The 14,537-nt window shown below is 49.1% G+C and overlaps 1 protein-coding gene across 3 annotated transcripts in view; it reads right to left on the minus strand.

Moving 5' to 3' along the window:
• The window catches only part of JARID2 (jumonji and AT-rich interaction domain containing 2), a 274,220-nt gene that overhangs the window by 44,493 nt on the left and 215,190 nt on the right, over positions 1-14,537 (minus strand). For all 3 annotated transcript variants that reach the window (XM_043590773.1, XM_043590775.1, XM_043590774.1), the window contains one exon: positions 13,873-14,049. In XM_043590773.1, coding sequence (XP_043446708.1) covers positions 13,873-14,049 — 177 coding nt within the window. The remainder of the gene's footprint in view (positions 1-13,872; positions 14,050-14,537) is intronic.

Below are 14,537 nucleotides of genomic sequence, written 5' to 3' on the forward strand. Positions count from 1 at the left end.
AGTCTGGGGATTAAAAAAAAAAAAACAAAAAACAAAGAAAAACCCTACACAGAGGTGGATGAATTCTAACAGGCCGGCCACATCTGAAGCATATGATAAGCTATCTGGCCCAACGTTGGATCCGTACAAGCAGTCTCATTCACGGCACATTTGGAGAAGAACACCCTGAAAACGTGCACAAGAATGCGAGTGGAAGGCACCCCCTCCAGATAACACAATCGACTATACAAGTTAGAGAACTGGTAATTTTCAGAATAAAAACGCTAATACAAAAAAGCTAAATATAGGAGTAGGTGCACTGCAGGAAGTATTGCTTTCAAGGTTCCCCAAATACATATCGGGGATCTGCTCCTGTATCACAAACACCTCCACCCAGCCTCCAGCCAGGAAATGAAGGACTCAGAACATTCTATATGCGCATCGTACAGTCTCGGAACGAATGGCACATATTCCCAACTGAAGATTCCCCTGAAGACAGGCCTGATGAGATCAGCTGAAAACAGTAAATACGGAGCAGTGTGCAAAGAGCTCAACAATTCAATTTGTAATGTGTACGACATGAACACATCCCAGCCCATTGTGGACAAAAGAACGGATTCAAGATTCTGAAAATCTAGTGCAATGTATTAATTGTGAAATGCCACAGTTCTTCTAAATAATCATGGGGTGGGACACCAGTAACAGGATGGTGGCCAGCCTCTGCTTTTGGAGGACCCACCAAGCACTGGGCACTGTACTAAGTGCTACTGTCACTCATTCAGATTTCGGTTTATGCTTAGGAAGTCAGAATTCACATAACGTGTGATCCGCACATTTAAAGCACGGAGTGCCGCACATTGAGAGTTGTGCAACCCATTACACCACAATGCGAGTTTAAAATGTTTTTGTCACCCCAAAATGACACGCCATTGTCCACCAGCAGCCACTTGCCTTCCTCCCCTCGCCAACCCTAACCCCAATCGAAAAAGCCACATATCCTTGTCGGCTGTATACAAATGGAGAAAGTGAGGCTCCCGGACTTTAAGTAACTGGCCCAATGACAGCTAATGAGGAAGGCATCGGAGCCAGAACATTCTCCCCGTCTGCTGTCGCTGAGATCTGGATAAGCCCCTCACCCCGGATCAGAGCAGCTCTACCATTACCAGCAAGAGGCATCCCCACGCTAAAGCAGGAATAGTGGGCCGGTGCCGCTGCTAAGTGTCCACGTAGGTCCCTAAGGTCCCGCATGGACCAGCGTTAACGCAGGCTTAAGGAAAACGAGAAGAGAACGGGCACAGGCTGATTACGCTGACGGACAAGGCACGCCCCCCAACCTTCTACCACACTTGACACCGCTCGACCTGGGAAGGTCAAGCACACCACATGCTGACAGCACTTAACAGTCACCTCTCAGACACACCTCACTGGGTGCCAGGGTTTTGAAACACGCTACCTTTCTGGGATTCTCATCATTACAAGGTTGTTCTGGGCTCGAGGTCTTTTCAATCACGTGCATGGTAGTAATGGTAACAGCCAATATAACACTTTCTAGCAGATACACACACACACACACACACACACACACACTCACTCACTCACTCAGCTATCATAAAAATCTTTGAAAAAGTACTCCCATTGTCTCTTCTTTAAATGTGACCTTTAGGAAAATTTCCTTATCTTCTTTGGAGATAAGGAAGAGGGGTGGCTGGGTGGCTTAAGCATCCAACTCTTGATTTCGGCTCAGGTCATGATCTCATGTTCATGGGATCAAGCCCCACTTTTGGGCTCTGTGTTCAAAGTGTGGAGCCTGCTTGGGATTCTCGCTCTTTGCCCCTACCCCCCAGCTCATACTTGCTCACTATCAAAACAAACATTTAAGAGCGGAAAAGAAAATAAAACCTAAGGGAGGGGAAAAAAACCCAAAAAACAAAGGCTGCAAGCCGTAAATGAGAAGAGCCAGTATGGTGCTCGCAAACCACTAAGTCAAGCATCTCCAAACGCAGAAGTCGAGGACGGGAAGAAATAGAAACTTCTGACTCAACGTTACATGTACTACTGCTCTTTAAAAACACGCTCCTACCAAAATCTTTTAAGAACTTACCAAACTCAACACCCAAAAAATAAATAATCCAGTGAAGAAATGGACAGAAGACATGAATAGATACTTTTCCAAAGAAGACATCCAGATGGCCAACCGACACATGAAAAGATGCTCAATGTCACTCATCATCAGGGAACTACAAATCAAAACCACACTGCGATACGACCTCACACCTGTCAGAGTGGCTAAAATGAACAACTTGGGAAACAGGGGCTTGCGTGGATGTGGAGAAAAGGGAACCCTCCTTCACTGTTGGTGGGAATGCAAACTGGTGCAGCCGCTCTGGAAAACAGTGTGGAGGCTCCTCAAAAAATTGAAAATACAACTACCCTATGATCCAGCAATTGCACTACTAGGAATTTATCCAGGTTACAGGAGCGCTGATTCATAGGGGCACAGTACATGTGTTTATACCAGCGCCTCTAACAACAGCCCAATTATGGAAAGAGCCCAAATGCCCATCACAACTGATGAATGGCTAAAGAAGATGTGGTTTATATATACAATGGAATACTACTTGGCAATGAGAAAGAAGGAAACCCTGCCATATGCAACAACGTGGACGGAACTGGAAGGTATTATGCTAAGTGAAGTAAGTCAGAGAAAGACAGGTATCACATGTTTTCACTCCTATGAGAAACTTGAGAAACTTAACAGAAAACCATGGGGGAAGGGAGGGGAAAAAACAGTTTCAAACAGAGAGGGAGGCAAACCATGAGAGACTCAGATACAGAGAACAAACAAAGGGTGATGGGGGAGGTGGGGGGAGACGGGAAAATGGGTGATGGGCACTGAGGAGGGCACTTGTTGGGATGAGCACTGGGTGTTGTACATGACCGATGAATCATGGGAATCTACCCACAAAACCAAGAGCACATGGTATACTCTGTATGTTAGGTAACTTGACAATAAATTATATTACACACACACACACACACACACACACACACACACACACACACACACAAATACACTCCTAGGGGTACCTGGGTGGCTCAGCTGGTTAAGGGTCTGACTTCGGCTCAGGGCATGACCTCACGGTCCATGAGTTCAAGCCCCATGTCGGGCTCTGTGCTGACAGCTGGGAGCCTGGAGCCTGCTTTGGATTCTGTGTCTCCCTCTCTCTCTGCTTCTCCCCACCCCCCGCCGCTCATGCTCTGTTTTTCTCTCTCTCTCTCAGAAATAAAACATTAAAAAATTTAAAAGAATAATAAAACAATAAAACCACACTCCTAGACCACAGTCCAACTTTTGGGGAAACTCACAATGGCAGGGCAGGGTGGGGACTGGAGCTGCCAGAGATGGAAAAAAAGGTGAAGAGGACACCCCACGAAGAAAGAAGCATCTGTCGGCTGGAGAGCATCTCCTTGCTGCACGTGGCCACGGGCAGACCCCGGCCCTGCCCGCGCGCCCCTGCCCCCCGCTGCCCAGCACAGAGAGGGTGGAACGCACCTCCAAGGCAGAAACGTGGTAAACTCATCCAAATGAGTGCTTTTTGGCCCTGACACAACGTGCCCCCGGTGTGCATCCAAAAGCAATTAAATCATTCCAGCTGTGAGTCCAATGACATGTTGTTTAAAAAGTCTTCCGAGAAATGTCCCTCTTCAGAAAGAGGGGCACAAAGAGAAACAGTGCCATTCGTCCCATGTTTCCTAAGGGCAAGAAAGCAGGTGAAAAGCCACCGTACGTGGCTGCCGTGAGCAGTGACCTTCCCCCAAGGTCCCCTCTGCACAGGAGAAGGAACGCCTCACCACAGCGACAACACTGAGGAAAGCCAAGGCCAAAGTCATTCCAAACGGATGTATTCGTGCCCCCAGTCCACCATACTTATCCCACTGGAAAAAAAAAATAGCCAGTTATGAGAACTTTCCACAAACTAAGCCATTTCAAGTATCAACTCGTAACATAAATATCCCCAGAGCTGTGTTCTGATGCTGGGGTTTTGTTTCCAAATCGGGATTACCTAAGGGCTCTATTGTTAGGATCATCTGAGGTTCTGTATATGAAAGACTATTCTGGAAACTCTGAAGAGCTGGTGGACGAGAAGCTGCCGAGGGCATTGTTATTGTAACCCTTGAGTGGTAACCCGAGGATGAAAATGCACGTGATGCTGCCCATGTCATTTCAGATTATGTATTTTAATAAACAAATGCACTTCCGCGAGGATGCTCAGCGCATTAGAAGGGAGAACGTTCTAGTGCGGGATCACGTCAGCAAAACTACACGTCTGCCCGGTGACAGCAGGCTCTCGCAGGAGACCGCTGGAGTCTGAGCTCCGTGCCCACAGGGGATGAGTGTGGTCACAGGCAGGCCCAATCCGACACTGATGGCAGGGTCGCGGGGCAAGTCAGGGGGTGCACGCACTCTCCCTGGGCACCGCCTTCCATGGGCCTCCACCACCGAGCCACGTGCCTGCTCGCTACAGAACCCCTGATGCTTCACTGGGCAGGGAGATGGGAGGGTCCAGGCTTTGGGGAGAAACAAGATAAAACAGGACATCATTCGCAGTCCGGCTTCTGGTTTCGTCAAACTAACACAGACCAAGCAAAACTCTTTGCCTGGACACATGGCCCAGTGAGGAATTTTTGGTCAAAGCTTCTCCAAAAATCAAGTGTTCACGTTCCCCGTTTTGTTCTCTGTGCATTTATTTGCCCACATTTCAGTGACGGGGACCCTCCTGGGAGAGATGCTGTTGGACTTCTGGACACATCGCAACATCTCCAGGGCACAAAGCGGGAGACACACACACCACACTGTAACAACAGAAACACCCTGTCGTGGAGAAGTATGAAAAAGCAACTCACTGTCCACTTTCTTGCGTGAATATAATCAACAAGTCTGAGAACCAGCTCGACTACATGATAATTATGCCCTCATCCAAGCCCGAATTTTAGTGAGGGATCTTTCACCTGGCTAAACAGGTGATCTTGGGACAAGTCCTTCCCCGTGAGCACACAGCAATGCCCGTTATCTGTTATAAAAGATCCCAATGGGAACTATTCCTATACGCGAGACACAAGCCGTAATTTTGCTCTATGTTGGCATATAAATGAATGAGTAAATGCAAGCCTGTCTACTCTACCCAGCTCATTGCATGGAAGAGGATATTAATCAGAGAAGTTAAATGCCTCGCCCAGGAACACGCAGCTAATGTGTAGCTTTCAAGAGGCAGGACACAAAGTTCATGGTGACTTTTTGAGGACGATAAAGACCTGTGTAGGAACTGAATAGACAAAAAAAAAAAAAAAAAGGACAAACATATTGGGCAACTTGGTATTATAGTACAATTCTAATTACCCAGAAAAGCTTGGGTAGGTTGTACAAAGCCGAATATTCCATTTTCAAAGACTACTATGTTTTGCTTGTAGCACCTTTGGGTGACAAGCTTCTAGTATCAAGGACTCCTTTCTCTACTGTGGAAAATCGTGACCGCAAGAACATCTTCACATTCTCCTGCCTGGGGACTTCCTCCCAATCATCGCTAGGACTTGCTGGCTGGCGGTGGTTTGTTTGCTGATTATCTGCCTCCTTTACAGAAGGGAAGGTCCAGAACACAGAGGGTGAGGCAGCTCACCTACCAGGTCACGAGACAGAGCCCCACGCTCCTCTGAAACACTGGCTGAAACTGGCCTTCTCCAAAGAGGACTTCCCCCCCCCTTTTTTTCTTTTTACATCGTCGACCCTTTTGACTTCTCTTGTACCAACAAAACCATTCATCTTTCCCTGGGTCACCTGAAATTGAAGGAGCACCGCTCACCGCATGTACATTTCTGAGCTGGCTTCAACTCCATCCCTCCGATGGCCTCGCAGAGAAGCATCGTCATCCTGTAAGTTTTAATTATTTGGCTGCCAAGGACATCAAAGCCACGCAGGCAACCGACAAGGGGGGACCTGAGCCGAGCTGTATACCCCAGGCATGGGCTGGTGGCACTGGTTTTTCTGACACTGCCTACCAGACAGGAGTGGGAAGTCCACTATCACAGTGCAAACTGCCCTTCACTGAACACTGATGCTCACCTTCTCACCCCTACACAGAATCCCGTACGGGGCCAGAGGCATTTCGAGAACCTCGACTCTTGGCTGCAACCTGCCACCTCGGGTGATGGGTCCAAGACCTCAGGTTTTCCATTACCCCTCCCACCCGGACACCTTCACAACGACGCTGTTGTAGAGTAGATGGAACCAAGAGATAACACAGGTGCACCTGTCCTAAAAACTCTGGGATTCCTGGAGCGCTGGGTGGCTCAGTCAGCTAAGTGTCTGACTCTTGATCTCTGCCCGGGTCGGGGTCTCATGGTTTGTGGGATCCAGCCCCATGTCAGGAGCCTGCTCGAGGAGTTTCTCTCCCTCCTTCTCTCTCTCTCTGCCCCTCCCCAGCTGGCACTGTCTGTCTCTCTCAAAAATTAATAAATTTTAAAACTTTTTTCAGTGTTTATTTGTGTGTGTGTGTGTGTGTGTGTGTGAGAGAGAGAGAGAGAGACAGAGTGCAAGTGGGGGCGGGGAGGGGGCAGAGAGAGAGGGAGGCACAGAATCCGAAGCAGGCTCCAGGCTCCGAGCTGTCAGCACGGAGCCTGACACGGTACTCGAACTCACGAACCAGAGATCTTGACCTGAGCCGAAGTGAGACACTCAACCGACGGAGCTACCCAGGCCCCCCCAAAAATAATAAACTTTAAAAAATATTAAAAAAAAAACCCTCTAATATTCTTACTGTTGTGTGTGGAAAACGGACCCCAACTCATACCCTCACACAAAAAAGCAGGTATGTGAGGCCACCTACCAAAACCAATGAGAGCAATCACCCTCCAACGATGAACATGTCTGCACACGCAGTTAACAGAGAGCCTACGGACCATTTGTTTCCTCCCCACCTTCCAGATGAGAAGCCTGAGACTAAGAAATATTAAGCCACATGCTCAAAGTGAGGCAGCCATCGGGGCACCTGGGTGGCTCAGTCGGTTGAGCATCTGACTTCAGCCCAGGTCATGATCTCACGGTTCGTGGGTTCGAGCCCCGCGTCGGGCTCTATGCTGACAGCTTGCAGCTCAGAGCCTGGAGCCTGCTTCGGATTCTGTGTCTCCCTCTCTCTCTGCCCCTGCCCTGCTTGCGCCGTCTCTGTCTCTCAAAAATAAATAGATGTAAAAAGAAAATAAACTAGTTTTAAAGTGAGGCAGCCATCAACTGTGGACGGCAGAAGTGCGAGCCAGGTGGGTCAGAGTCTGAAGCCTGGGCTTCAAGCCCTGTGCTATTCTCTCCTCCGTGCGGGCCTCCGTACAAAAGTCAAAGGCTCACTTAACTCACCTGGCATACGCCAGAGGGACTCGAGAGTGGGAACTGCAGCTAGTTCACGGGCAGCTCTTCCCGGAGGAATGCGCCCCACAGAGCACTGCAGACGGTCTGAAGACCTACCTGGCACCTGTATTTCCACGGCCACCAAGCCATCTCCAGGTGTCAACAATCTGTCCAATGTGACCTTTCCGTTTCATTCTGACGACACCTCGATTAAAACCTCAGGATCACGTAGAGGCTAGTGCAGTGGTCTCTCAGAGGGTCTTTTCTCTTTTTTTGCCTCTGAGCTGCGCACAATCCATCTTTCAAAATACAAACGTGATCACGGAATACGCTTGCCAAGGAAAGTCCTTTGCGTCAGGAAGGAAGGGAAAGAGGCAGGGAGAGAAAGGACACCATGACCTCTCCATTAGACGGCTTCCGGACGCTGAAACTCGGGTTATCCTTGTCACGTGACCTTACAAAACATTTCGTACGCAGGTGCCCGAAAAGCAGAAACCAATTCACAAACCGTTTCAAACATACACGAGAACCTACAGAAACATCATTTTTAATGGAGTCCAAACACACACTTGAGGACCTTGGCTGCTTGTACTCAACAGCCCCTTCCTATGGAAGATGTTTGAACCTGGGTGTGAGGGAGGCTTGTCAGTCATAGAATGGGTGGCATGGGACAACAGGGGGACACACTAGAAGTGACAACGAGAGAAACACAAAGTGACAGGGAGGAGGGTATACATGAACCAGATATTAAGCCTGTGTGATCGGGAAACGTGGATAGAGCCTGAAGGTCTTAGGCTGTTTCTGATGGGATTCTCCAGGGAGTTTCCCAGATCATCAGCTCCTTAGGGAAAGGTCCCTGTCCCTCGTTCATCTGGGTCATCTTCCAAAGCACTAAAATTAGCATGTTTCTCACGTGCACATAAATTACACTTATTTTATGTAGGACAGAAAAATTAACTCCAAAAAATTCCCTAAGTGTTTAATATGGCAAGATCCTGCCCTCAAGAAGGCTATGATTGTGTTTTAGTAATTTTCTCAGTGAAATGATGGCCAGACCTCCCTTCCAAATCCTCCACAAATACATTTTCAGGAATAAACACAGAATCTTTCTCCAACACTCACGGGCGTTAACATTTGCCCAAAACTCACAAACTAATTTTGCAGGAGATACTACAAGGGAGTTGATTCGGTACTTCTAATTGATTTGTTGGGTCTTCTGAACACCGCACAGTAGAATAACTTTACTGACAACGGTGTTTGTTTAGAATGTAAAAAGACTTCTGAGTGCCTGGGTGGCTCGGTCAGTGAAGCGTCTGACTTCAGCTCGGCTCAGGATCTCGCGGTTTGTGAGTTCGAGCCCCGCGTCGGGCTCTGTGCTGAGAGCTCAGAGACTGAAAAGCCTGCCTCAGATTCGGTCTCCCCTTCTCTCTCTGCCCCTCCCTACCCCCCCCAAAAATAAACATTTAAAAAAAAAAAAAAGGGGGCGCCTGGGTGGCGCAGTCGGTTAAGCGTCCGACTTCAGCCAGGTCACGATCTCGCGGTCCGTGAGTTCGAGCCCCGCGTCGGGCTCTGGGCTGATGGCTCAGAGCCTGGAGCCTGTTTCCGATTCTGTGTCTCCCTCTCTCTCTCTGCCCCTCCCCCGTTCATGCTCTGTCTCTCTCTGTCCCAAAAATAAATACACGTTGAAAAAAAAATTAAAAAAAAAAAAAAAAAAAAGAACTTAAAAGGACATGAAAGATCTCCATGCCCATGGCAACAACATTACAAACTCAGACAATACAAATTCACAATTTTCTTGGGGCCGACTAGAGAACAGATGAGCTGAATTCCAAGAGGTTAAACGCCCACGGTGGAAGGGTGGCTGGTGTAGGAATGAGCACACCCCACAGACTGAACAAGGTCAGGGCTTCAGACGACAAAATGGCACCACAGGAGGGACTGGGATCTGGCGGGCTCCCAAACACAAGGACAGGTCGCCTGCGCCTGCAGTTCTCTCCCTACCACCCCACCTCCAAGTTCAGGGGGGTACTTAGCCCCATGGGTTCTAGAACTCTACTGAAGCCAACGTTTGGAACTGCAACCAATCCTTTCCCAGCTCAAAAGCAGACATAATCAGGGGCGCCTGGGCGGCTCAGGAGGTTAAGCATCTGACTCTTGGTTTTCAGCTCAGGTCACGATCTCACAGTTTTTGAGCTCGAGCCCCATGCTGGACTCCACGCGGATGGTGCAGAACCTGCTTGGGATTCTCCCTCCCTCCCCACGCATGTTCTCCTCTCTCAAAAACAAGTTGTTAAGAAAGGGACATACTCTAAAAAGACAGAGGGCTGGAGGTTGGGGGTTGATGAACTCAGTCTAACTAAGGGTTCAGAAGCCAACCACTTCAGGAGAAATCAGGGAGGCAGCCCTTCATCTTAACTGCCCCAAAACAAAACAGAAAAAAAAAAACACACGGAACAAAGACACTTCACTCCTTGGAAGACAAGTATATACACGGTACATTAGAGCACCCTATACACGCAATGCCGGAAATCCAACTTTCAGAAGAGAGATGTACGAACACCCACTGTGACGGGAACGGTCATGAGAAGGAGACCCACAGGAACCAGCATCAGTAGAATCAGCAAAGACAGGAAATAAAGGGGCTCGCACCTTTGGTTTCTAAGGCCTCATCAAAGAAAGCACAGAAAGTGCTGGCAAGTACGGGCAGAGTCAGAGCTCCAGCACAGCCCCGCTGGTCTGGGCACTCCTTGTTCCCGCTTTCTCCTAGGCTTTCTCTCCGGGGAAGCCAGCAGAGTCAAGGAGGAAGACAAAGTGTGCAAGAACACACGGGCAGAAAAGACAGTAAGAGGGTCGTGGGGGTTCCCAGCTCAGGCACCCCGCACTGCACCCAACGACACACTGTCCCCAACACCCCTACCCAGGAAGAGGCAGAAAATTCATCGCTACACGAAAAGAACGCGAGAGTGTCTCAACAAGCGAATCTCCAAAGGGAACACTGGAAACCCTTTTATAGTTGCCACAAAATCATTTTCAATCACATGGTAACTACTTCGACCGGTAAAATCTGACATTAAAAAAAAAAAAAAAAAAATTCAGCCCACGTACGCGCACGTGCAAATGCAGACACACGTATCTACAGATACATTTTCCTTGACTCCTGATCACAGTGACCATGGTCAACCCAAAAACGGTTGCCCTCTTCCCGCAGGTAAGTAGGCCGATTCCCTCAGCCCGGCCCGTTCGTGAAACTTTGTGACGTGCCACCACATACCCACTGCCCCTTCCTGTCATCACTCTGCAGCTCATGTGAAAAAAGAATTCAAGGGAGCATAGGCTCCCCGCACGTGGAAGGTGGTAACTTGGACACTGTAAGGTGAGTCAACGAGAAGATTGTCTGGTGAACCAGCAAGTTCACACAAACTGAAAAGCAGGAGTTGGAGGCTCAACCTGTGTGGATTCACTCAACAGATCCATGTGATTTGACTGTAACAGCGTGATTTATGAGAAATACATACTTCACCATTAAGATATGTATTTGGTCCCCACTCGTGATTCCTGATTCACGGCTCCCCAAACCCCAGCATTTCCTAAGAGGTGAGTGATACAGAGGTCTGTTAAGAGAGGGGACCTTTGGGAAGCACCCAAGGACAGTGGCCAGGTGCCAGGAGAACCAACCACGTGAGCAGTGGACTGGAACCTTCAGTCCGGCCCCCCCTCCCCACCCCCGACCTTGAGGAAGGTGAGAGGAGCTAGAGGTTCAATCAGCCAATGGCCAATGACCTGGTCGATCATCACTATGTAAGGATGCCTCCATAAAAACCCAAAAGGACAAAATTCTAAGAGCTTCTGGCTGGAAGACCTAAGGAGATGCAAAGTGACTGGCGTGGAGACAGAGTGGAAGTTCCGTGCCCTTTCCCCATACCTCACCCTACATCCCTCTCCATCTGGCTGGGGATCTGTATCCTTTATCAAACTGGTGAAGGTTAAGTGTCTCCCTGAGTTCTGTGAACCACTCTAACAAATTAGTCAAACCTGAGTGGGATTTCATTGGCACCTCCAATGTGTAGCTGGTGCCCAAGGAATGGCGGGCTTGTGGGTGGCATCCGAGGTGGGTGATAAGGGGACAGCCTTCCAGGACTGAGCCCTTAACCTGTGGAGTCTCATGCAATCTCTAGATAGGTGGTGTCGGAATGGAGTTAAATTCTCAGAACCCTACTGGGGACCGAAATCTGCTAGGTGTTTGGGGAGCGAGGGAAGTACTTACCTGCCATGTTGGAACTGGGTCCAGAAACCCTGAAAGACTGATGAATTCACCCACCCAGCACAGTGAGACAATGAAAAATAGTACCAAGGAATAATTCTGACACTATCCTGAGGAAATATATTTATCATATGGACACAGAGACCAACTGACAGGAGTCTAATTTCATGTTTTGTTCGTTTTTATTTACTCCTGACTCCTACTGAACCCAAAGTAAAACTAGAAAATACCTTCCCAAGAATTCAAACGAAAAGCAAATCTCCACAAGTCTCCTTTCCTGCTTCATCCTGCCTCAGAAAGCTCAGCCCCCTTCTGAACGCCTCGGCCGGCAGCTCTGGGACGATAAATTTCCAGCCCGTCCTCTGGATTTTTGTCTTTTACCATCACTGCAAATTCGGCAGATAATAAAGTCCTTAAGTACCCCCAAACCACCTCCCTTCCTAACTCCTGTTCCGTTACCTCCAGCCTTGGTTCTCCAGACAGTAGTGAAAAGCTGCTCACCTTTGCTTCAAAAGGCCCTTGTGCCCACGTGAACCATCGTATGTTCCCAAGTCCAGCCCCTCAATGGTTATTTCCGGGCTGGGCTCCTTGGATCTCTTTAATCTTATTTCCACATCAAAAATCCTCCACTGTTTCCCACTCTCCACATTCCAACCATTCCTTCTGCCCAGCGGGGCATGTTATCAACTCCATTTGGTCATTCCGAGTCACCCTGAAGAACACCACCCCCCATACTGGGGTGGGACAGTCGCCCCACAACCCGGCAACGCACCCCAGTTCATGATCGTGCATGTCAAGTTCATCTCTATACCTACACCTGTATTCCAACTCTTATACGTAGCTCTCTTCCAACTATCAAGACTTCTGACGATCACAGCTGCAGGTGGAAACCTTGTTCTTGGAAGGTTAAAATTCAGTCGCCATTTTGTATTCTGCACTGAGGTTATTAACCCCACTTCCCCGACTAAACTGTGAAGTTCTTAAAAAGCGGGTCGCATCCTTTGCTATGTCTGCATGCCTCCTGCACTCAGTCCCCAGCAAGAGGCAGGACACTCGTTATACTGACAAGGGAAAAATGCTCCGCAACAGTGAAAGCCAGACACGTTCCCATTATGTCTAGGCCTGTGCCTGACCCGAGCCTCTACATCCCCCTGGGTCCAGAGAAACAAATGGTAGCTCAAGGCAGTCATGGAGGGGGAAAAGGGAGGCCTCTTTCTTTGCCTCAATCACTCATTGATAGCACTGGTTTTCTGCCACTCCCGGGTCGGGGCTGGCGGGGGGGCGGGGGCTGGCTCCCTCACAGGGTCTCCGAGTCCTGCAGGAAACAGGACGCCAAGCATGTGGGTAGGAGCACAACAGGAAATGGCCACAGTACCTCCCTGCCCCATCCTCCGTGCCTCAGTCTCCTCCTCTCCTTTTCTACTTTTCCTGCTTACGTCCCCCAGTCCACGTCAAGTCCTCCTAAGCCTCCCATCCAGCCCCTCCTCCTCCCAGTGAGAGCCCCAGGCCAACTCTCAGTCCCTTGTTACCTCTGGCCAGGTGGCTGGCCACAATTACAACCTTCGGAGCGGGTTTCCCCTTCCTCGCTCCCTTCCCTCCATGTAATCCTCACACCGGAGGCCGGCTTCATCTACTCCCGGCACAATTCCAATCACGTCACTTCCTTGTTGGAAAACCAATGAACACGTCCCACAGCCCCCTCACCTAAGTAGCTTCCTCACTGACATCCACTCGTGTCCTCCTGCCACCCACGGTAGCACGAGGAGAAAAAAAAAACTCAGTCGGGTACACAATATACGTGCGTTTACTGGATCTCACGTGCTCAGTAACAGTTCTCTTTCTACGTGACCTCCTCCCGCTAAAAAAAAAAAAAAAATCACAGTTTAAGTTGACCATGGGAAGATTTTTCAGGAGTGCTTCCTAACCATCCCTGTTTAGACGTGACCTTGTCCTCTTCCGATCGCTATCACCTGCAGCTCTTAGGAGATTTAACGTCGCCTCTACACTGCGAGAAACACCCATCGCCACGTCTTATTCTGTTCACAAGACGTACGGTCACGTGCTCCTCTCTCTGCAAGAGCTTGGCACCCAGAGAAGCGTCCAGGACTAGCCTGATCACCAAGCCGCTACGCAACCTTCACCCGGGTCTTTCACGTCCACAGACGACCCGTCCCAGCTCTCGAAGTCGGAGCTGTGGCTTTTACCTTGTCCCTACCCCCGGAACCAAGAGCCCACCTACCATGTCCATTGTGAACGTGCTTGTGGGTTTTTCCTTTCCTGGGGGTTGACTGGCATGAAGATGAAGCATTGTTGGTGGCTGTTTTGACGTCTTCCGTCTCATCGTCTTCCTCCTCGACGTCCTCCTCGTCCTGAGAGCTTCCGAAATAAACCATGCTGTTGGGCAGCGCAGGAGAGCCTGGTGGGTTTAAGGGAAGAGGGCTCGTGAACACAGGCCCGGGTCCTCGCCCCTTCCAGAAGGGGCACTACACATGGAGACATTTATTAAGGCACGAACCTAAATCCTCAGGCCTGAGCAGAGAACACAAAGCTGTTCGTCTCCACCGCCACTTCTGTTTTGCAAACATCCCCCAGGAAATAAAAGTCCATCTGTGTCCTTTCAACGGATTTCAAGCAAAATCGCCCCAGTAGGGAGATGATGCCATTCACCCAACACAACAAATCAAAAGAATGTCTAGCTCATATGAATAGTTGTGAGGGGGTGGGGGTGGGGGAAGTAAAATTAAAAACACCTATTCACGATGTCAAGGAAGAGACAAAGGCTATTGTGGGTTATGCACTTAACCTACTCAACTTAATGTGACTTTAAACAAATGAATTTCAAAGTGAAAGACAAACCAAGCGGCAGTAACAGAGAATAGACATTTCCTACATACAGTAATGGTC

Source organism: Prionailurus bengalensis, chromosome B2, assembly GCF_016509475.1.
Source record: "Prionailurus bengalensis isolate Pbe53 chromosome B2, Fcat_Pben_1.1_paternal_pri, whole genome shotgun sequence".
NCBI lineage: Eukaryota > Metazoa > Chordata > Mammalia > Carnivora > Felidae > Prionailurus > Prionailurus bengalensis.